The following is a 25,215-nucleotide window of genomic DNA, read 5'->3' on the forward strand; positions in this document are numbered from 1 at the left end:
AAGTGGAAGCAACCCAAGTGTCCATCAACTGATGAATGGACAAGCAAAATGGGGTATATACATATAATGGAATATTATTAAGCCTTAAAAGAAAAGAAATTTTGACATACACTATAACATGGATGAAACCTGAGAACATTACGCTACTTGAAATAGGCTAGGCACAAAAAGATAAGTACTATATGATTCCATTTAGATGAAGTACTTAGAGTAGTCAGAATCATAGAGACAGAAAGCAGAATGGTGGTTGCCAGGGACTGTGGGAAAGGGGAAAATGAAGACTTATTGTTTAATGGGCATAGAGTTTCAGTTTTACAAGACAAAAAGAGTTCTGGAGATGAATGGTGGTAATGATCGCACATTATAAATGTACTTAATACTGCTGAACTGTACACTAAGAAATGGTTAATATTTAAAAGTGGTTAAGATAGTAAATTTTATGTTTGTGTATTTTGCCACAATAAAAAAATTGGAGGGAAAAACCATAAAAATATAAGGTGATACTATTACTTATTACCACCTTACTCTTTTCTATCTCTGGGCAATAAGAGATCTAATTAAATTGGCTGGCTACTCTACTTGCATTAATGTATATTTTTATGTCACAATCAGGCTTCATTTGTTTCACCAGAACTTCATATTCAGGACTCTATATTACATCTCATGGCACAATCCATAAATTTATGAACCAGTGATACATTCTTTTGCAAACCCCCACTGTTCCATTTTTGTTAGAAACCTGGTGAGCACATGAGAAATTAAGGTTCCAGCATTACACACTGTGTACCCCACCCTTCTGTGACACTGGATCACCTGTGGGAAGTGCTTAACATGGCTGGTGGCTGTCCTCATCCCCAGCTTCTTGAATAGCTTAAAAAGAGTTTGAATTTTTTTTCACACATTTCAAAAGGCACATTTACATTTTAAGTGTGTGAGTAAATGAACTGAGCAAGGAGGGAAATGGAAGTGGTAAGAAGAAGCCTCAAACATCCTGATTCCAAGAGACCAGAATGATTCTGGTCAGGTTCCATTACTGATGAGTCAGCACTGGGGTGACACCTCCTCTGGGGACCACATGCTTCCTGGAATCGTGGTTGTTTTTTTGTTTTGTTTTGGTTTTTTTTGTTTTTGTTTTTTTTAAAGATTTTTTTTATTGGGGAATTGGGGGATGGGAACAGCACTGGGGAATTGGGGGAAGGGGAACAGACAAGTTGCTGTCCTTTTGTTCTTCAGTCTAGCTGTGGAGGATGTTGCTTCACTGGCCCAAGTTGGCACCATCATTGTGCTCTTCCCAGGTGAGGCAGATCAGTTGCCGGCCTCTGGACGGCCGCTCACGGCGGCTGCTGGCCTCTCATGCTGGCTGCTGGCTACATACGGTAGCCCATGGCAACCCACTGCCACAGGGGCTGCAGCCTACACCATTGCTGGCGACTCACGGCAGCCCAGCTCCAGGTTGAGCTGTTTTTCAGCATCTTAGCTGTGGAGGGCAGTGTCACTGGCCCTCATATGTGGGATCCGAACCGGGGCCCTCTGGTGTCCCAAGCCAATTCTTAACCATTGCGCCACTCAGCCGGCCCTTGTTTTGTTTTTTTAATTCACCCATCCCAGCATGTAAAGGTCAGGCCCACTGTGTCTTCTAAAGTTGTAGGACAGATCTGAGAGCACTTCTCTCTGCAATCCATCTTTTCTTTGTGTTTGTTGGACTATCAATAAAATGTATGGAAATGTGATTCACATACTATTAAATACACCTTTGAGAATGTATAATTCAGTAGTTTTTAGTGTTCATTCATAAGATTGTCTTCCCTTTGTTTTGTTTCTTTTATTATTATTATTATTTCCTAGGGAAAGGAAAGTGTCCTAATTCCTCACTCATTGATTCAGCATATATTTACTGAGCACATAAAACAAGAAAAATTATACAAAAACCCCTGCCCTCATGGAGTTTGCATTCCGGTAGAGAACACCAACAATAATAAATCAAATAAGCAAAGCATAGAATACGTCAGAGGTGATAAGTGACATGGGAAAAAAAGATAGTAGAACAAGGATAGGGTGTACCACTTGGTGGTGGGGAGGAGCAGGATTACAATTTTAAATTGGATGATTAGGGTAAGTCTCAAGAGAAGATAACATTTAAGCAAAGACTTGAAAGAACAAGGAAGTAAGTCATGTTTTTTCCTGGGGGAAGAGCACCCAAAGAGAGTATACATAGTAAGTGCAGAGACCTTGAGGTGAGAGGTGTGTTCCAGAAACAACCAGGAGGCTGGTGTGCCTGGAGCTTAGTAAGTGAGGGGGTGAATAGCTGGAAATAGGGTCAGAGGGGCCAATCCATGTAGGGTCTTAGCCACTTGTATAGACTTAGCGTTCATTCTAAGTAAAGCGGGGAACCACTGCTAAGGTTTGACCAGAAGAATGCCATGAACTGACGTACTTTGAACAGGATTGGGCTGGCTGCTGTTTAGACTGTAGAGTGCAGGGGAAGAAGGGGACAGCCTGGTTAAGAAGCTAATTGCCATAATACAGGAGCGAGCAGGTGTGGCCTGGACCAAGTGGCACTGGTCCAGATGGTGAGGAATGGTCAGATGCTGGATATATTAAGAAGACTGTAGAGGCCTGGCTTAGAGAAAAGATGTGGGGTATGGGAGAAAGAGAAGTCAAGGATGGCTCATAGAGGAAAGCTGCAGTGCCGAATGGGGCTGGTTAGGTGGGTCCAGACGGGCAGCTCGACATGACGCGTTTATCCCACAGGAAAGTTACATTTTTAGGCCTGAAAATGTGTTAGTTGTTCTGGAGTATCTCAAGTTGGTAAAAAAAAAAAAAATTGTACTTGCTACCACACTATTTTCAAAATATGACCCAGCCATTTAAGTATCCAATGGCCAAATAGATTGTATGTATTTCGTTTCTACTTTGAGGCTAAAGACCATTCTTTGCCTATGACTTAACCAGGGGTCAACTACCTTAACTGGGAAATTTAACACATTGCAATTATTGCTGGAAATTAGCAAAGTGATCGGTTCCATTCGGGGTTACCCTTGCTGCCTAATTTCATTGCTTGTAACAAAACCTTTCATATACTAAACAGTTTTATTTAAGTTAATTGCATCAGGTATTTGTATTACTACCTCAACTATCATCTAACAGTTGTTTTTTTGTTAAGAAATTCTGCATAGGACTGGATCTAAATATTGGACATAAGGTTACCCTGGACCAAGTTAATACCAGGTTGTGTTTGTCCCTTTCCAAATCTCTATTCAGTGACATCACTTTGGTGGCTTTAAAATCAGCCATTGTGAGAGGATTTACACCACAGGAATCAACAAACACTGTGAGTCGGCTTTTTTTTTTCAGGGAGCAGGTTTACTGGCATGGTACTCAGCATAGAGGAGTGTAGGGCTGTGAATGCCAGTTTTAGGCCACACAGCAGGGACCCTGGGGGGAGAGCATGTAATGGAAGCCATGTGCCCCAGAAAAGAAGAGTGCTTTATCATTGATATTGGTTAGAATTGCTGGCTTATAAGGATCATAAAAAGCAGACTGACTTTCTCTACTTCCTACGATGTTTTCCATTATTGCTGGTGTCCGGGGAACACCCTTTCCACCTACTCCCACCTCCACTCTAATCCTACTCACTTCCTGGTCATCACGGGTATGACATTTTACTCTTTCCTTGTCTGCTCATTGGAGAATCATAAAATCTACCATCCTGGCTTACTGTGAGGATTTGAGACAATATAGAGAGCTACAGTATACGTTCAGTTAATGGTGGCTTGAATAAACTTTGGCAGGTTTCTGCATAGCCTTCCAAGAAGTGGGGAAACCCCCTGTAAGCCAACAGCATCTTCGTATCCACTGTACTTTCCAACCTCTGAGCCTCTGTCGATGCTGTTCTGCCCCTTGGGCCACTTCTACCCTATTTCCCCCTAGGCAAACTCGGCTCATCTTTCAAAATTGACCCAATTGCTGCTACCTCTGTGAGGCTTTCTCTTATTCCCACAGCTGCCATATCTTCCCTTCCTCTAAAGTTCCCTGGCCTCTTGGGGAATCTCTGGCACTACCCCAGACCTACTGGATTAGAATCTGCATTTTAACAAGATTCCCAGGTGATTCATATGCACAATAAGATTTTGGAAGCTTTGCTCTACACTGCTGCTTCTCAAACTGGGGAGATTTTTTAAAGCTTAATGCCTGGACCCAACACCCAAGAGATTCTGATTCAGTTGGTCTGAGGTGCAAACTGAGCATCAGGGTCTTCTAAAACTCCCAGATTATATGAATATGCAGCAAAGTCTGAGAATCACTGTCCTATAAACTCCCCTTAGACTCCTTGTGGGGCCTGCACATTCTCTAATATTATGGTGATTTGTGTCCACATATGTTCTCCCACTTCTATTAAACTATATGCCTTTTAAGAGCAAGAATATTTTTTAATTCCATTTTTATCACCTTCTACCTAACAGTGCTTAGCACTATCATAGGAGTTTAATAAATATGTATTGGATGAATGATGAGCAAATTATTTGTAATCTAAAAATGCTCTTTCGATATTGTAAGTGTGGCTTTTGTCATAATTTGAGACTGGTTGAACATATTCTTGAAGTTGACAAGTTATTTCCTCTTTAGTTCTAAGTAAAGACCAAATCTCTGAAGAACAAGAGGCTGGTGGCTAGACTGGGTTCTCTAACTGAGAATGGACTCTCTGGGTTCAAGCATGTAGGCCCCTGCCATCTCCATGAGCTCGCAGCTTAAATCCTGACTCCAGAGGGCAATGCAGCATGAAGCAGCCCCACCCCCCACTCCGAGCATCCAATTCAGAAAGAACCCGTGGCTGAAATATGATGATGTTTTTGTTTCTTCCTCCCCAGGGCGCCATTTTGATATTTATGGGAATTGTTGTCCTCACTATGAAGGCATCTGTTATTGAAATGTTCCTTGGTAAGTACTTTTATATGTGTATCTGGATACACTGTTAACATTCTCCTATGGTCCAAAGAAACCTGCCAAGAAAAGGTTTAAACACAGCATATAAACAGCTCAGTGTATCTTTTTATGATTAACATTTGGAGAGATGTTTAAGTGAGAATGTTAAGTGTAGATCAAATTCTTGATGTGTGTGTGTGTATTTATATAATATACAGCAAGTATTCCATTACATTGGTGTGTCTCTCTATATTACATATTAGACACACATATATACACACATATCTGTATGTATTCTTTAGCAACTAACAAATGTTTCAGATACAGCATATTTATAGATTCTGAATTTAGGGATCTTCTTGGTTCTTCGTCTCTCAAAATATATATATATATATATATATATATATATATATATCACCGACAAGGCCTTACTTGTACCATTGGCAACTCACACCTTTAGAAATGAAACCTTTTAAATGTATCCATTATTACCAGAGAATTCCAGGTAGTCCTTCAAGAAGCAGCAGGTCAACAAGAAGAGGGGAAAGTGCTGACAGGTTTAGCACTAAGCCCGAGGGGAATCTGTTCATCTTGGCCCCATTGTGTTGTGGCCTTGGCAAGCGGAGTGACCCTGGGGGTCATTGTGAAACTATGACCAGGAAAGCATTGCAGACAATCCGTATCAGTGTGCGAGGGCTACCATAACCACATACCACAAACTGGGTGGCTTAGAACAGCAGAACCTTATTCTTTCACAATTCTGTCGGCAAGAAGTACAAAATCGAGGTACTTTTTGGAAAGCAGGGCTGATTCCTTCAGAGGGCTGTGAGGGTGAAGTCTGTTCTGTGCCTTTCTCCTAGCTTCTGGTATTTGTTGGCAATCTTCAACATTCCTTGGTATCACCCCCATCTCTGCCTTCATCTTCACATGGCATTCGGTTCTTGGGTGTGCGTGCGTGTGTGTGTGTGTGTGTGTGTGTGTGTGTGTGTGTGTGTGTGGTGTGTCCAAATTTCTCCTTTTTATAATGACACCAGTCCATCATATTGGATTAGGGGCACAACATACTCCACAATGACTAGGTCCTAACTTGAGTATATCTGTAATGACCCTATTTCCAAATAAGGTCACATGCTGAGGTATTGAGGGTTAGGACTTCAACATATGAATTGGGAGTACACAATTCAACTCATAATATAGTCAGAATGTTCAAGGTCTGTGCAGAGAGAGTCTACATGATAGAGCTGGGGACTGGAAGAGGAAGAGGTGACACAACTAGAAAGACAAGGGGGCCCTCGGCATGGCGGAAGGAACACTGGACTGGGGAGTCAGAGGGAGGATGTGGGTTCTGGTCTTGACTCCACTCACTACCAACTTACTAAGGAAGATTCAGCTTGGAAGCACAGGGTCCTTCATTTCCACCTTGCCATTTTCAGAGGCTGTCTCCCTGTCCCATACGAACGTATAGGTTACTAGGTTTCTAACATAGGGCAATATAGGAGAGTTTGGAAGAGGAAGGATTTTGCTACTGTGAAACAAAGAAAACAAAACCTGAGGCCGTTTCACACTCTGCCAAGTCCCTGGCTTCGCAGAACCACAAAGGGAGGCTTGACCTTCCTTTCTTATCCCCGCCTTCCTGAGCCTGCCCTTCTGCAAAACTCTTTTCCCCTTTGGATTGCTCATTCAGAAAGCAAGAAGTCAAAGCAGGAAAAGGAAACTCCTATCACACATTTCCCTCTCAACATCCTCACATCCTCACGTGTCTGCCCTCCTAGCATCTCCCTCCTTTGTCTGCTTGTCTCCATCCCAAGGCCATGCCCTTAAGTCCCTCATCACCCTTCCTCAGTACCGTGACAACCTCCCTGCCCCAAATCCTTACCCCTCTACCTCACTCTGTACCACACCTGATTAACCTCCCTAAAGCCCACTTCTCCTCACCACTGTCTGGATTTAACCTCCTCAGTGTTTTCCCTTTGTCTTGCCCATGGAACCGCATCCCTGCCTGATAATGGCTCTTACAATCCTCAGCTGCTCTCCTCTCTACCACAGTGCCCACCTGGGAAGTGCCGACCCTCTGTTCCCCTGAAGGTCACATCACTGCTCACCTCCAAGCCTTTGACCATTCTATTCCCCTTCCTCTAATGCTTTTCCTCTCACCCCAAAGCCCCACAAACCTTATTGGTCCTCAGGAAGTTTCCATCTCCCTCCTCCCCTTTGAATCAAACCATATTTCTATGTGTTTCCTTGGCACCCCCTATAGAATCCCATCATAGCTGCATGACATTCACTTCGCCATTTGTCTGGATTCCCCCAAACGCAGTTTTGCTCATTTCCAGTGCTCAGCACATCTCATAGGCACTCAAGAAGTACTGCTAAATAAATTTTTCTCCTTAGGGATGCTGAATTTTTAAGGTTATAGAGTCCAATTCTGCACCTGTTCTGTTTGGGCAGCAATTTATGCTCAGAGATTGAGTTTGTCTTGGCCAGGTTCACTGTGGGAAATTCACAAGCCAATAGCATACAGGATAATGTCTCTTAATAAGCCAATAAAGAAATAACATACTCCAAAGCAATGATAGATTAATTATACAATTGTTCTAGGCAAGGAGAGATAAAAGGAATAAAGTCCAAATTTAGATGAGGTGCACCTTTTTATATGAGTAGGTGCTCGGACGAGACGGCTTCACCAACTGCCAGCTGACTTAGAGCTGCCAGTGCAAAAATGAAAGTCACTTGTTGCTACAGCACGTTTCTAGGGGATGGCAGTGCTGGTGTTGGAGGGTAGGATGATCTTTGTGGGGCCACTGTGTGTCTTTTGCCACTGTCTACGAGGAGTCACCTGTCCAATACAGGAACTACTGCCCCCAAGGGTCTTCGAAAAGCTATTTAGGTCAGCAAAGGCTCTTTGTCCAGACCGAAAACTCTCAAGTAGTCCTTACAAACGCTCAATGTTTATAGCCTAAATGTCCCCTTGCCATAGTTGCTTCTCCACATGTTCTTACCCAGAAGCCCCCAGCAGGGCCTCTCAGCAGCTGGGCTGCTGTGACAACAGATAAGATGATGACATCCTAACACAATTTACTTCATTCTTACATCAAAACAACTTTACTTATATAAACAATCTCTTTTTTTGTCTTTGCCATAAAAAAACGGATTAAACAACTTAAATCATAAATACTAAGTGGATTTGGAATCCTATCAAGCCAATATACAACACCACCCAACTCCAGTGTGTGGTTTTTTTCCCCACACCGAGCAATTCCTGAATACCAGCTGGGTGTCCTAAAATTCAACTCAATTCTGACACTACCTGGAAATAGAATCAGATTCCAGGTTAAGCGCTCAGTCCCTCAAGACTACCCCCATATTCAGACGCCAATAGTAAGTCCAGGTTGTCACCTGTGCTTCTGACCGACTGGCTATAAATCAGAGGTTCTCACGACCCCCTTTTTGGGTTCAATTAATTTGCTAGAGTGGCTCACAGAACTCAGGAGACCTATTTACTTACCAGGTAGCTGATTTATTACAAAGAATATTAAAGAATATGAATCAACAGCCAGATGAAAGATACAAAGGAGCTTCTGTACTCCTGAAGTTCAGGGCCTGGCAGTCCACAGAAGCATCCTGGTTCCCTAACCTGGAAGCTTGCTGAAGCCTGTCTTTTTTTGTTTCTTTTTGGTGGCTTCGTTACATAGGCATGATTGATTAACTCATTGGCCATTGGTGATTGATTCAACCTCCAGCCCCTTTCCCCTCTTGGGAAATCAAGGAATGGGACTGAAATTTCCAACCCTCTATTCATGGTTGGTTCCCCTGGCAACCAGCTCCTTCATCTTTAGAGGATTCCCAAAAGTCATCTCATTAACAAAAACTGAGGCGTGGTGGAAAGAGGCCTAAGAATAACACGACACCCGTTTCACTTTTATGGCTCTGAAGCGATTTCAGGAACTGAGGACAAGAAACCAAGTATTATAACAAAAGATGCTCCTATTGCTGTTATTGCTCAGGAAATTCCAAGGGCTTTGGGGACTGTGAGTCAAAATTATGGCCAGAACTGTGGCCAGAAGACCAAAGTATGTATTTATAAAAACCACAATATCACACAGAGCCATCCAACGATCCCCCCAAAGCCCTCCCAAGGTAATGATAATTAAGTGTTTAATGAACTTATAGCAGAGCTAGCATGTTTGTTTAGATATGTTTAAATTTATAACATAGCAGAGTTTTAGGCTGCCCGCTATCATTGGAACACCATATATAATCAATGGCTGTACTCTTGGGGAGCAAGTAGAATGAAAGAGGAAAAGGCTATGGCCAGCAAACCTGTCTTCTATTTCCAAATTCTCCCAAAGAACTACACCATTAGCCAACGTGTAAACCTTGACCTTGGTTTCTTTTCTTTTTTTTTCTTTTTAGCTGAGCCATCCTGCCACCTGTTGGCAGTTCAGTGGCAGCTCAGCTCTGGCTGGGAATCGAACCCCTGTTGTTCAGAGCTCGCACTCTTGAGTGAGCTCTTAACCAATTGAGCCACTCGGCTGGCCCCTCTTTTCTAGAAAATAAAGGAATGACCTCCAAAGCTCCTCCCAGCTTCTATAGTCTCTGATTTGAAACATAATTTTTATGATTTATGTAGTTATAGAGAATGTTGTCCTGTCTTTGCTATGAAACTGATTTATTTGATGCTTGACATTTCACTAAGCATGTAATCCCAAATTTTTTAAAGCATGGGGAAAATTTGAACTGCTTTAAAATGATCTGCTTTATAAATCAGTTTTCAGGAAGCCATGTGGACAACCAGGGCTGGACAATGGTTAAAGTGGTAAAAAGAGATTTCCATCAGGAACTATTGCAATCGGGAAAAAGAGACCTCAGTATAGAAATGGGCTCAATTCCAAATACAACAAGGAAAGTGGGCATTTACAGCCAAGGAGGAGGTTGCAGGGTCAGGGGACAGAAGTTTCTAAGAGGGTAGGGTGATTCTTGCTGAAGCAACTTGATAGGATTCTATCTTATCTGTACCAATGGCCACACTAGGGAGAAAGAGAGAGAAGTGGGGGGAAGTGTTTTTATTGGACAACGTCATTTCGATATTTAATTTGTTCTGAAATTTCAAGCACTACTAGTGAAAGGTGAGAACTTTGTATGTTATCCAAAACTGGAACACTGAATTCTTAAAAATTGACAAGTATTGCTGCAGAGTTGGTAAATTATAATTGCCTTGGAACTTTGGACTCTAGACATAATTTTCTCAAGGCCTCGAGGGTGGGGGGATTCTTGCTGAAGTAACTTGACAGGATTCTTGCTAAAAGCAGACCGGGATGATTAAATATCAAGGGTGGGGATTCTCTCTAAACAAGATTTTTGCTAAAACTGGGCAATGCAGGTCCAACAAGGATAGACACTGAAACCCAAGGTCAAAGCCTAATTGAAAAGAGGGCTTACAGGAGCCTGACTAAAGTTTGGTCAGGAAGAGGGTGCTTGTCAACACCACCTGAGTTAGTACCTAGAGGGGCTATGAAAGGATCTAACAAGAATTCTAGGGACTAGAATGAGGTATTTCTATAAAAGTTCCAGACACATCATAAGCATTCAGTAAGTATTTACTGATTTGATCATTGATTAGATGTTCTGGCATTTGATGTCTTTTCTTGAAAGTAAATGGTCTGATTATAACTCATTATTAACAGGAAAACTGGAACACAAATTCATATTAACCATGCCAATGATTTTAGAAAGCACTTTTCATTATTGTAAGTCTAATATGATTACAATATGATCCAATTAAAAGTAATTATGTTGGCTTTTTCTAATCGTAAAAGAAACATTCTATATCAACTATGGAACATATATGAGAAATATACTATAAATGGGAAAAATACAAAAATATACAATAGAAATTATAATTTCACCATTATTAACATTTGATATATTTGTTCCAGTAATTTCTCTCTACATATATTCTAGCTGGCAGAACCATTCTTAAGTTTAGAACTGAGCACATCCCATATCACTTAGGACCCTTCTACATATTTGTAATAAATGCTTAAGATTCCCTATTGTTGGAATATTTCCAATATTTCATTATTTCTAAATTGGCATGTTCTCTGTCTATGACTCATCTGAGTGACAATTTATTTAACTTGAACTTGAAAACAATTATACCTCAGCTATCTTGGCTGTACTGATGGCCTCACTAGAGAGAAAGAGAGAGAGAAGCGAGGGGAAGTTTTTCCATTGGAAAAGATAATTTCGATATTTAATTTGTTTTGAAATTTTAAGCACTACTAGTGAAAGGTGAGAACTTTGCACATTATTCAAAACCGGAACACTGAATTCTTAAACACTGAGAAGCATTGCTGCAGAGTTGGAAATCATGCTTGCATTGGAGCTTTGGCCTCTAGATATAATCTCCTCAAGACTTCTAGACACTAATGGCCCCAGTAGCCAGATAATTATTCCCCCAGAAGGCACTGGCTTTCACACCTGTGTTCCACTTCGTACTTTGAAATGAGCATCAGCCATCTCAATGCTCTGTCTTCTTAAGGAAAGACACACAGAACTGATTTTTCTCTCACCCAAGTTTAACATGCAATTCACCATTTCCAATATAGCAAGACGAGTCTTGCTGATGAGGAATGGAACTGGCTCCAGGGCAGAAGCACTTTTTCAGCCTTATTGGCCAGCCATCCCCTTAGGAGTGATCCTAGGGGAGCTTTAATTAACAAGCATCTAAGCTGAGGGCAGGGCTCTGTATACCATTGAAAATAATGACTATTAACCACTGCTGTAAAACTGAACCAGCTATGCCTGTTTTCAGCCCACAGGGCCTTGGGTGAGCAAACGCTAGTGATGGGGTGGTCTCACTGAAATATTTATAGTCCTAATGATACCGAGATGCATAAACCACTTGTCACAGACATGCAGGCCCAGGACAGGATTTGGTTTTCCACAAAAAGAGATACCCAAATTTATCACTATTTCACTTACTCTGTCTACTTAGCTTGTACAATTTTTTTTCTATATGTTTATTTAGTACTTGTTTTAAAAAATACATTCTTGGGTTCTATGTTGTTTATGTTTGTGCATAAAATGAAAATGTGGACTTTGCACAGAGTTAAATGACACAGAGACTACTATATAAATTAGACCTCCAGGACACTCACACCCACCCAAACCCCAGAAGTAAATAACACCTAAAAAAGTCTGCCTTCATTCTCCTTGGCTAGATTTTTGGTTCTCGCTCAGTTCTCTTTCATGTTTCTGTTCTTATAAGACACGGTATGTCAACTGTCCAGGCCTCAACTAATGCGAGTAGTCAAAATTGGGGATAAGTCAGTAGCTGTAGCTGCATCATTGGCGCAGATTAGCTAGAGAATCATAAGAAAAAAAGTTTTCATAACAAACACTTGGTGACATTGCCATTTTTTATTTTAAAGATAGTTTCTAATTCAAGGGTTCCTAAGTCCATTTATGGCTAAATTGAGCTTCTGTGTTCTGTTTAAAAACAAATGCATAAACAAAGGAGTGAAATGCCTTTTTTGATTGCTCTATTGCCACATGTCCACTTCCAGAGTCCCAACCCCATCAAGAATGTGGGTTTCTCAGAAAAGTGGCTAAAATGGAGGTAAGTTAAAGCAGTACCAGTTTTGGGTGGATAAGGTGGAAGAATGCCTGGAGAGAAAAGAAGAAGAATAGAGAATTGACTAGCTCTTTGAAAAGAAAAACATTGCTTTTCTGTCTACTGGTAGAATTAGTATAGGTACAGAGAAGTGAGCATTTTCAGACATTGCTAACAACAACAACAAAAAATTGCTATGAAAAATTTTCACAATATATATCAACATTTTAAGTGGGTAATAGCTTTCAGATAAGAAATCCTATTTGGAGATTTATTTTAAGGAAAAGATAATGGATCATTGCAAAGATGGAGCTATTTATGTTAAGCTGGATATTGGCTAAATTATTATACATGTATATAGTGCAACACTTTGCAGGCAATTAAAATTATTGTGAGAGTAACATTTAATGGGAAAAAATGTTTGTAGATATCCCTAAGTAGAAATAAGTTATAAAACATTGTACACAGTATGAGTATGATCAAATGTTTGTTTAAAAGTAGTCATATAGGTACCTAACAGTTATACATATAGAAAAAGGCTGAAAATATACTTTTTTGTTCATCCACATTTTCTGTACTTTTTTTGTGTTTTTTACATTTTTTCTACAAGGAACATGTAGAATTTTGGTAATAGTAAAAAAAACAGTCAATGTTATTTTTACAAACACAATGTGACTTGAAAAGGATAAAGAGGCCCCCTTATCTCCTTATTGTTGCCCCTCTTGAAGGAGGGCAGTAGCCAAATGCTGCTTGAGGTGCTGCTCCTGTTTCTGAGGAGGAAGCTAAGCTACCTGCAGCCAGCCTCTGTGGGGCACAAAACCAGGTGCTGCTAGATGGACCACCTAGGTGCTGCTAGGGGACACTCAGGTCACACCTCAGACCCTGTGACAGTCTCTCTCTACCCGCCAGTCCCCTTTCTCCTTGTCTTCCTTTCCCAGACAGCCCTCCTCTGGTGCTTTTCACACATCGCCTCCATGCAGCCCTCCCTCTGTTGCACTTACATGCACATGCACGCACACGCACACAGACGCACACGCCCACAAGCACATGCAGTGCCCTGGCCATTAGGAAACTCAGTGTGGCACAGAGGAAAGAACACAAGAAAGGTCCGGGGGCTCATCCTGCCTCTACTACTCACTGCTAGAAACACGTAAATCACCTTCCCTCCTTTGGAATACAGAGATGGTAGGATGGGTGTGTTGAAATTTAAAGACAGCAAAACAACGGACAGTTATCCAAAAGGTATTTCTGGAAGTCCCTTTCAACAGAGGCTAAGAAGAGTGTACCAATGATGCATCTTATTTTCTACGATAAGGAAAAATTAGTTTCACCAGTGAGAATATTTTAATGAGTGATTGAAGCAAATATGAGTCAAACGAGAGAAAGTGTTTAGGTGAAATAATATTGATTAGTTATTTTTTGTTTTTTTGTTTTGCATTTTCTTCTGTAGTTTTGCTGGTGACTGGAATACATTCAAATAAAGAAACGACAAAGAAGATTAAAAGGCCTAAATTCAGTAAGTAAAAGTATAATTTCTCACTGACAGAAGGCTCCTGTCTCCCATGTGGGGGATTGTTATACTTTAGATAACTTGGAAGGTTGTTTATGTTTTTGTTTCTTATCTCAATTAATTTGCACTCAGACTAATTAGCAATGATTCTTATTTATCATCTACCCCATTCCAAAAAGCATTTGAGGTGGGAGTCCTGATTTTAGGGTGAAAGATATGTGGTTCTACCACACTAGAAAAATTCAAAATACACATACAAAGACCAGGCAACACTCTGTCTCTATGGCTTAGCTGGAGCAGGTATTTTTCTGCCATTAGAAATGATATCTCAATTCCCCATTCCAAAAAATTCAGTCTGGCAAACGCCAAGGTCCAGCACGTCTGCTCACCTTCCAGCAGGCCCTGGGATCAGGCAGTAAACCTCACAGAAAAGCCCGTGAGGGTTCACATCCAAGCAGCGGAAAAAGGAAAAATTTCATTTGGGGGTGTAATATCAGTTAAGATGAAAATCTGAAATAACAGCTGTTTTAAAAAGACAGAAGTTTCCTTCTCTCTCCTGTAAACATCTGTCAGTCTGGGCTTCGGTGGAAGGTTCACGGCCTTCAGGGACCCGGGCTCCCCCATCTCATCATTTTTCTTTTCTCGTCGCTTTTCTCAATGTGGTCCCAACTCATTGTCTAAAATGGCTCCCTCAGCTCCATCCATCATGTTCACATTTCAGCCAGGAGGCAGGGATAAGGAAGGGCACCTGCCCACTCCCTTGAAAGATAAGTCCGAAAGTCACGTGCACCACTTCTACTGAAGTACCATTGGCCACCATAAAGGGGGAATGGCAAATGTCGTGATTTCAGGCATCCACATGCCCAGCTAAAAGAAAGAGGTTCTATTACGAGGGAAGAAGGGAGTCTTGGTGTTGGGAAATAAATAACTGGCAGGACAGGAGGTAGACAGGAAATCTCACACTCAAATGTTGTGAGTGCACTGAAGTGTCTGGATCTAAATTTGTAGACTTGATGGAGGCTTGACTGAAGGTATATTTAGAAAGGACCTTAAAAGAAAGGCTTTAGGTATAGTCAGCGTCCTGTGCTCTCCACAACTGAAACTTCTTCATAGGCATTATATGTAGGTGCCTTGAAATCAGCAACGTTAATCATTTGAAGTAAAAAAGAGGTTTGCTTCACACACCATTCTTTTTCTCTTCTGCTCCTTTAAACCTTCCATGTGGGGTTTCCTGTTGAAATGAGACCAAAAGGGCAGCCATCCACAGCCTCCTAGCCTGAAATACTAAAAAGGAATCAGTTGTTTATTTATTCCTGTCAGGACCGAGAGCCAAGAGAATCGGCCCAGAGGCAGATGTATGTTCAAAACAATGATTGGGTTAATATGGAGACAAATGCACACCCAAGTACGAATTCCTCTGGGCTGTTTCCAGTATCTTCATTAACTCATATACAGAAATCATGAAAGGTTCCATGATTACCATGACAACAGTTTTCAGTAACTATGAAAGTCTGTGCTAAATGAACCCAAGGACAAACCTTTGAGAGATCTCAAATGGATTGAATTTCTGATATGCTAAATTTTAACCTTATTCTCAAAATCTCCCTAGTGATGCAGCGCATTTAAATCAATAAGTCCATGAGGCTTTTTCTCTAATTAGAAACTCTGGCACAATCATTAAAAAACGGAGGGAAAAGATACAATTAAGGTAATAGGGTATTCATTCCCAAACCATGGCAATATCTGATTCTTTACCTCAGGAGTATTTCCAAATTATAGTCTATAGCCTGAGGCCAAAGTAAGTTTCATTTTTTTCTACTCCCTGTTGTCAATCTGACACTGGGGTAGGTGAGTGGGGGTAAAGGGAGCACATCATTTATTCAATTGACAAGCATTTATTAAGTGCCAGCCAAGTACAAGGTACTGTGTTAGACACCCAGATACACCACGGAGAATCAGCCTTTGCCCTCACAGAGCTCAAAATCTGGGGAGGAAGAAAGACAAGCCACTGGGCAATTATGATATCTTATGTGCTAGGACTCAGGAGCTAAAGTAAAGGTACTCCAAGAACACGGAGAAGAAGCCATGTATCTGAGAAGGCTTCCTGGAGGAAGTGAGACATCTACACTGATATCTGAAGGCCAAATAGGGATTGAGAAAAGAGTTACAAGTATAAAGAAAACAGCAAGCCCAAGTCCTAAAGTGTAGAAAGAGTCATATTTATGACTGAATTATAGAGTAGGTGAATGGGTTGAGATAAGAGATGGAGGGGTAAGCAGGCACCAGATAGTAAAGATCTTTGTTACTGTGTCCAGAAATCTGGACTTCATCATGAAGGCAACAGGCGGTATCTCAGTGCAGGTTATTTTGGTTGCAATTAACAGAAATCCAAGGCCAATTTTCTTAAGCAATAAAGGGGATTTGGACAGGACATGCAGTAGCTAGCAGAATCCAAGGCCAGGACAGCAGCTGGAATGGACCCCAGATGTAAAGGCCTCAGGATCGGTGCCTCTGCTTCTGTGTGTTTGTCTCACTGTTTCCCTCTCTCTCTCTCTCTGTGGACCATGTCTCTCGGTCTGGAACCCAAATTCCTGGGAGAATCTAATTGCATCAGCCTAGGCTGGCAGCATGGTTCTCAGAGAAGTGTAAAGTGGGTAGGGTTGTGTTAAGGAAATAAAACAATCCTGCCAATAAAACACCCCTTGGTACCAAAGCATGAAGAGAGAACACAGTTTTTTAGGGAGTAAACATTACAGATTTACACACATATACAGGTAGGATGAGAGTGTCTACCAAGTCTAGACAGACAGTCACACAAATGCATACAATAAAATGGAAGACAGAACAATTGCAACTTCTTTTATCTCCTTGCAAGGTAAATACACATACCTCGCAATTGTCCCCTAAAAACTTAGAGACCCCGGAGCTCCTTCTGGAGGTGTCTACAAATCCAAGGACCCAAAGGCCAGAGACCTTGCATTACAAGATCAAAAGACTGGCTTTCTATTGGGCTTTTATATCTCAAGGAGACACCCTAAGAGGACAAGGTGGGGAGGCAGTGGCCTCCCTCCTCTTCACTGAACAGAGAAAGCTTAATCATTTTACTCTGACTGTTGACACTTGAAAATATATCTTACAAGGAGCTACTGAAGAGTTTTAAACAGAAAAGTGAACTCATAAAAGCCGAGCTTTAAACACATCACCTCGGCTTCAGTGTGAAACTGACTAGGTCAGTGGTTCTCGAAGTGTGTTCCTGGACCAGCAGCATCAGCATTGCCTGGAACCTTCTAGCCCACCGACCCCAAATTCGAAACTTTAGGTGGAGGAAGGAAGCAGCAATCTGTGTTTCAACAAGCTCTCTAAGTGATTCTGATGCCCGGTAAGATCTGAGAACTGGTGGACCCAAGAGACGACCAGGATCAGGACGTGTTACAGAGAGTAATGTGAACCCATCAGTTCTCCAGTGCCTTCTGCCCTCTCTCCCTAGCCAGCCTTCAATTTTCACCGGTGTTTGTTCAAGACTAAAAATCCTTGCCATGGAGGAGGCAATTTGAGAGTTCTGGTCAGTGGACAATTTACTGACCCCTCCTACGTAAGATATGGTGCCAAAAAGTTGGCAGAGCCAGATTTTAAACTCAGGTCTGTGTGAGGTTCAACACCAGACACTGTCCCAATGCCTTCTCCCAAGCGGAAAAAAAAAACCTAAGGAATGGAGTATCTGTTGCCTGGAGGCAGAAGAGGGTGTTGGATGATCAAGGGCTCACCAAATAGGAAATAAAGTAGGAGAGATGTGGGGAAAATAGGAAAAGGGGGAACCAGCATGAGTATCTTCCCTTGCTTTGGCCTGAGACCATAGGGCAGTGGTTCTCAACCTGTGGGTCGCGACCCCTTTGGGGGTCGAATGACCCTTTCACAGGGGTCGCCTAAGACCATCGGAAAACAAAAAGATATTTACATTACGATTCATAACAGTAGCAANACGAAAATAATTTTTTGGTTGGGGGTTACCACAACATGAGGAACTGTATTAAAGGGTCGCGGCATTAGGAAGGTTGAGAACCGCTGCTTTGGACTGACCAAGCCCAATCTCCTCAAACAAGGGGGCTTCAGAAAGAGTAATTTCCAATGTCTTGAGGGAGAGTTGTCTTTGGGCAACTCTGACCTCTCTCCTGCAGCCTTGAGCTCCTGAGGTAGGAGAACATAAAAGCCTATCTTCTTAAAATAATAAAGGGGAAAATACAATAAGAATAAACATAAGTTAATGACTTAAAAAATTAATCTATTGTATGCTCCATGGAAAAGTTTGCCTCACTGTACAAAATGAGAGTTTTATCAAGTTTATTTTTAGAGGTGATTTTTTCAAGGCTCTCATCTTCCTGGTATGTTTTGGAGTCATCGATCTGATCTTACCCAGAGTGGTAGATTTAGTCAGCACACACCTACTCAAACAGTTTCTAACAAATGACCAAAATGTGGCTGCATTTCTCTTGATTGTTGAAGGCTACAAACAACGATTGAAAGGTTTAGTTGTGTTCATAATACTCTGCTTGTAAGGCAGTCAGGAAGCCTTATGAATTCTAAGGGTTAACTTCATTTATGTGTTGATTACACATTGGAAAAAAGGCCTGCTCCAACTCAGGAGCCTTTCAGCCCATACCCTAATAAACCCATCATCTGTCTCCACATAAATTATGTCCACCAACGACTCTAGAACAATCCCTCCTTGGAAGAATATGAGAGCTAGAGAGAGAAAAACTATCAAGTTGTAAAATCTCAATAGCTTTTCTGGATATAAGGAAGCCCCAGAAGAGCCCCAGAAGCAATGGCCTTAGTCCCAAGTGGGTTCAGATGAGACAGAATTACACAGGTAAAAGCTGTAATAATTAACTGCATTCAACACATATCTGGCTGTCCATCCTGCAAAGTCTCTGACTTCAGTGAGCATCCAATCTCATTTAAGATAAAATCAATATATGCAAAGGAAAGCCTTCCTGGACCCAATTCCTGTTGCCAACACAAGCACAAAATTAGTTTCAATGGCGCCTGTGTGTGGTGCACTTCCTCTACTACACATTTATCATGCATTATTATAAGATCCTTTTTTTATAGAGTCTGTCTTCCCAACTAGACAAAAAGTACCATGAAGGTACATTTAGTGCTCATCAAGTATTTGTTGGATGGATGAACAGACAAATAAATAACAACAAATAAGCCACTATAAAGTAAAGCAAAATGTGGTAAAGTCTACATAAGAATAACAAGGATTCACACAATCTTATTCTACAATGGGACTCACATTGGTGTCATGAAAGAGCATCCAAAAAAGGACATGAAATTTTATAAGCACAGGTAGGTCGGAGGGCTTTCTAGCTGAACTAAGCCAAGATGTCTCAGGGAGCAAGTAGAAGACAGGCCCAGAAAACAGTGAGTGGCATGGTTTTGTTTAAATGTTGAGGAATCATGGGAGATACACATGGAAGGTGGGTCCAGACCAGGCAATGCCAGTCTGAGAAGCTTTGCTCTTCCCCATTCTTTAGCGGGTGGGGACCCTGAGAGTTTTCTGAGCAGGAACTCTAGATGATGAAGACAACAATCAACAAGCTAAACAACATCCAGATAGTCTCCACAGGCAGTGAAGCTACGTTCTGAAATATTTCCATCACATTGAAGTCTGTCGAAACCTTCTTAACCTGGGGTGAAATGTACAACCTTTAATTCACAGAGTTCTCTCCAATAAGTTAACCTTAATATCTTGTAAGGAATGGAAAGGTTTTTGCAATCAACCTTGAAAGGGTGGATGATTCCCAGAGGTACTGCCTCAGGCATGCAGAGGTCATTATTCTGAGACTTGGTTATTTCATGTATTGGACACTGACGAAGAGATATACAGCTCTGTGTAGGATGTTTCTGTAACATGCACATGGCTTCCTGAGTAGGTTCTCATGTTGTCAGCTGTAGCAACTTGTAAGTAACCCCCAGTGCCCACCAGCTTTTTAGACAACTGGTGCCAATGCCAGTGTGTTCTCTATACAGACCAGGAAAACAGAAGAGGATCAACTTTCTAGCCCTCTTCCTCACGTGTGGGTGAAAAGGGAGGTGGACTCTCTCAGTGTTGCAGGTTTTTAGTTAAGTAAACACTACCCTAGCAATTCTCAGAAATAACAGGAAAACAATGGAAGGAAAATTACACTAGATGAGTTGCCTTACAGGTATTTGAGATAAATGCACAGATGCATACCCCCACACACACACACACACACACGCAAACACAAACACTCATACACACGTTCTATTTGCAAGACCTATCCTGCATTCGCCACTGGTGGTTGTCAGTGATCTTTAAGTTCAGAAAAGCCCTGTGAGCTTAGAGCAGGGAAGCAGAAATCTAACTCCTTCTCTTTAGTTATAGAAGAGGCAGCCAGGTAGAGCTAGCAAAACTTTGCGTTTAGAGTCAGAGGACCTGAGTTCAGGTCTTGGCTCTGCCACTTAATTGGTACCTGAGCCTGAGCAAGTCAATTTACCGCTCTGGAAAATGAGGACAATACACCTCTCAGGATTCTGTAAGGGGCAAGTGAAAAAATGTGTATTAGAGTCCTCTGTAAACTGAAAATAGGTTATTTTTAGAGACACAAACTTCTGCAACATAGCTCAAGAACTATGTTGCCATAGATAAGTTTTCTGTTATCCAGTCACTCCTTCACCACCATCCTTCCACAGAGTGTTGACAAAGGTATTTTCTCAGACCTGGCTAAAACATTGGGTCGAAAGCCCAACCTTTATAGGCTTTTTGAAGTGCTTAAAGCTTGAGATTGGCGTTAACTGCTGAGGCAAATGCCCTTCACCAGGCTCGTCTTTATCAACTATTTCCATCATATAGCCTATGTTTCCCCGATTGTTGTTTGTATATATTCTCGAGAAATATTTCATGACCAAGGGAAAATATTTCTTTAAACTCCAGTGCTGCACATCTTCTTGGCAAACGCTTGGCTCAGGTGAGAATGCAAGATAGTGTTAGAACCAGACATATCTGTGTTCAAATCCAGCCTCATCATTGACCAAAGCTGCAGTTTCAGCATGTAGAGTGATGTCACCCCAATGTAAGCTTGGCCATCATGGCTCCTCAGCCATCAGGTTAGATCTGTGTAAATACCAATTTCATAACCTTTTAAAAACTCTGGAGCTCTCCCTGTGATTCCTGGAGAATCTGCAAAACACTCCTCATTATTTGCTCCATGAAGCCCTTCCTGTGTTCCCACAGCCTTCCCGTCCTGCTCTGCCCTGTGACTTAGCTACTTTACTAGCTCCTTGAAGAAACTTCCCTGCGTCTGATATTTTATCATACTTTGGAGGCTTTATTACAGATTTTCAAGGATGAACAGAAGGAGTCACCTTGTGGAACACAAGATTTTCTTCCACCAGCACCTCATTCCACCCTCACCGTCTCCCCCTTACCATCTCTGCCCCACCCTCCATCTCCCACATAACAAGCCCCTTTTACAGGCAGACTCTTCCCCTGGCCTCTCTGAACAGTTCAGCCCACATGCAGGTCCTTGGAAGCTTAGCCTCTATTCCAAGTAGACTTGTCAAGAAATTTCTTCTGAAAAGAATATTGTGCAGTCCTGAAGGGTTCTAGCAAAAACAGTTGTTGACATCTTAGTCATAGGGGGATTATTAGTTTGTCTAGTCCCCGTGTGTTTTGACCACCACTGACTTCCCAGATCCTATCACAGATCTCTCTCTCTCTCTCTCTCTCTCTCTCTCTCTCTCTCTCTCTCTCTCTCGCTAACTGTGCTCCAGGCACACTGACCTCCTTTATGTGATTCAAGCCATCAAGCCCACTCCCATATCAGAGTTTTTGCTCTGGCTCTTACTTCTGCCTGAAAGGCCTTTCTTCCAGGCCTTTGCTGGCTGACACCTTCTCATCATCCAAGGTACAGTGTTAAGAGATTAACTAGAGAGGAGTTCAGAGACCAAGTCTCTTACAGCCTTATAAACCATCTTAAGGAACTTGGACATTATCTTAAGGGCAATAGAAAGCCAATGAGGGATTTTAAGCAGGAGAATGATGAACTATGATTACATTTTTAAAAACATCATACTGGCTATTCAATGTAGAAAGGACTGGAGCAAAGGATGTGCAACATGGAAGGAAGAAGACAAGATAGGAGGCTATGGTGTTAACAGTCCTGTTGGTGCCTTAAACCAAGGTGGAAGTCGAGAGAAATAGCTGATATGGAAATAAAACTAGCAGGACTTGCTAATGGATTGGTTTTATTCATTCATTCATTCGATCATTCAGCAGACATTCTGTTGAGCAGCAGTGAACAGAACAGACAAAAATCCCTGTCCTAATGGAATATATATTCTAATAGATGAGTGAAGATATAAATGGAACTGGGACATTGAAAAAGTAGTAGCATTTAAACAGATAAAAGGAAAAAGGGTTCCAGGTATGAGAAATGATACAAGCCAAGTCTGCAAGATGATATTCATTTGAAAATTACCATGAAAAGTAGTTGCAAGCCTTTTTTGCATAATTCTCTTAAAATAGGATTTTACTCTAGTTGAATATTATGGTCCAACAAAATCATTTAATATCAAAACTGTTTATGCATAAGTGCCTGTATGTTATAATAATTCTTCCTCATTAACATCCAGGAGGCAAACTTATTATGGCCTTCTTGAATAGATTAAGGAATTTGTTTTCCAGAAGCAATGTGGCTTGCCTGGGATCATTGAAAAGATGAATGGCAAAATAAGACCTAGAGTATACAGTTTGATTTGGCTTGCTACATCACTGGCTGATTGTATGTGACATCACCCAGTAATCACTCTGTTATTAGACCAGGCAGGAGACCCAACCCAGAGCACAAACATTTGCAGTTCTGCCTCTGATTCCAATGTTGCATGAAAATAGTGGCTGAGACAGAATCAGTTTTGCCCAGGAACCCTCTGAGATGAGATCTTTTGCTCAGGAACCCTTTAAGATCAATACAGCAGATACATTACCTCAGTGAGCAGCATCTAAAGGTTATCTTACAATTCTATCTGGTTCAAGTGGTTCTTCTCTTTTCCCTGTGGCTGGTGCCAAGGCCCTCTGGGAAGGAATCCTTGGCAGATTCGGAGATGCTCCAGTGTGAGCTCTTTCATAAAAGTGATAGTGACCATGGGAAGGAAGGCAAGATGACCCTAAGGAGTCATCTGAGGAAGAGGCGAGCAGATGGCCAAGGAACAGGTCTCAGTGCAAACATTCCACCAAAGTAGTTTTGGGTGCCCATGGGATCTCTGTGACTTTAGCCCAGGGTTCCCTTACTGCCACCAGCAACTATCCACTCAGGAAGGAATGGGAGAGCCTCTCCTCTCGATTTCTCCAAATGTTCCTGGAGTAAACCATTTTATGGCATCTAAAAAGTTCTCACCTGAGGTTAATAGTGGGGGCACAGCATCCCCCCAACCCCCAGCACCCAACTCTCTGTTTGGCATTTGCCAAATGTCTGTCTTCCTGTTCCCCTCAGAGCTGAGAATGATACTTCTTGAGCTGCCTTAACTTGGAATTGTTGTCTTAAGGAAGTCTTATTTCTGTACTTTTGAGATGAAGTCCAGACAAGAGAGAAAGGGAGATATGAAAATGAATCTAAGGACCAAGAGAGAAAGAGAAAAGGAAAACCTAAGCTGTGAGATGGAATAGCTCAAAAGTAGTCAAAGGAAATGCAAAGATAAATCATTTAACTTGGTCCTTAAGTGGATTGACGGAAGATTCTTGGAAGGTTACAAGACAACAGACTGTTTCACAAATAACTGTGAGGATACTGTAAAGAAATAAACCATGTCTTCCATATACTCAAAGAAGAGCTGTCAAAAAGATACAAATGGCTGCTTCTTCCCAGCTGGATTTAGACATTATAATTTTAAGTGATTTGGGCAATTAGTCTGAAAATTTTAATTATCTCACTCTCTCCAACTTGATTTTCTATGCAAATTTAACAAATGTTTGCCCTTTAGCCACACTTTTCCATTGCACCCTGTTTTTCCAAAGTGCATCAGCATATGTGCTTGGTTTCATTTCATTCCTCTCTATCCCCCCTGCCCCATGGGACAAGTTGATCCACCAATTTTACTCATCTGGTTGGGTGCAGATAAAGCTGATCTTATTTAAGGTACTTCTCAGGACTATGTAAAAACAAGACAAAACAAACTAAAAAACACATACCACTTAAAGGAAGGAGTGGGGGAATTGATTAGCAGGAAGCAAACTATTCCCACGTGACATTTTCCCCCTTGTCTGCATAAACCAACTATTTCATGGAAAATCCTACTGCATGTGCTTTGTGCACTCTGAAGTCCTTCAATAGGTTTAATCGCTGTATAATACTCATGCTGTAAGCTTCTTGACATAGCCGTTTACTCAACTCCAAATGATTTAGGTTGGCCTGCCAGGAAATCCAAAATCTTAGGGAGCCAAAGTGACATCCAAATTGAACCCCCATTCAGAGGTTTTTACCTCCTATTTCAGATAACTAAGAACCAAGAAAGAATGCTTTCTTTTTTTTTTTTTTTTCCATCTAAGGGAGGAGATGCATTTGGGAGTGGGGAGGTGATCTGCAGAAAGGAGGAGAGCTGAACGCATTCAGTTACACCCAGGGATCGAGCAATTAACTAATTTAAGGAGAGGCTACACTAGCATCTTCAGTCCCCAAATTGTCTTTAAAAAAAAAAATTACTCTAAGACTCAAAATAGTAAATGCAGCTTTGAGTGTCAGGGCTTAAAAGAATGAAAGAAAAAAAGAAAATAACTTTGGAGAGGAGGCAACCTGTGGTGGGGAGAAGGAAACCACAAAACTGTTCTAAGCACAGGGCTCCACTTCTTAATGTAGACCACAAATTGTTTTAGCCTGTGATCAAACTCAGCCCCCGGGCTCCCTGGAGAAGCACTTCCATGCTGGCCCAGCTCTGAGTGGCAAAGATTGTCCGGGAGGGGTGTTTAAGAAAAGAGCAGGAGTTCTAACTTCAATTCTCTCCAGCCTGAATGAAAGTCCAACGCTGTTCCATTCAGGCGTCTAAGGGTTAAAATAAAGAGTGTGTGTCTGGGATACAGCTGGAAGCCATTAACAACTCTGAGACCATCTCAGTAACCCAGTTAGAGGGTGGGTGGCCTGGCAGAGATCCT

The 25,215-nt window shown here is 41.6% G+C and overlaps 1 protein-coding gene across 4 annotated transcripts in view; it reads left to right on the forward strand.

The window, feature by feature from the left end:
• Positions 1-25,215, forward strand: part of VIT (vitrin) — a 99,493-nt gene that overhangs the window by 17,689 nt on the left and 56,589 nt on the right. For 2 of the 4 annotated variants that reach the window (XM_019647770.1, XM_019647773.1), the window contains exons 2-4: positions 3,262-3,331; positions 4,869-4,938; positions 13,989-14,054. In XM_019647770.1, the coding sequence (XP_019503315.1) occupies positions 4,887-4,938; positions 13,989-14,054 (118 nt within the window). In that variant the 5' untranslated portion in view covers positions 3,262-3,331; positions 4,869-4,886. Of the gene's footprint in view, positions 1-3,163; positions 3,332-4,868; positions 4,939-13,988; positions 14,055-25,215 lie in introns of all 4 variants that reach the window. The other 2 variants (XM_019647771.1, XM_019647772.1) reach the window with 2 other exon arrangements.

Source organism: Hipposideros armiger, unplaced genomic scaffold (assembly GCF_001890085.2).
Source record: "Hipposideros armiger isolate ML-2016 unplaced genomic scaffold, ASM189008v1 scaffold_116, whole genome shotgun sequence".
NCBI lineage: Eukaryota > Metazoa > Chordata > Mammalia > Chiroptera > Hipposideridae > Hipposideros > Hipposideros armiger.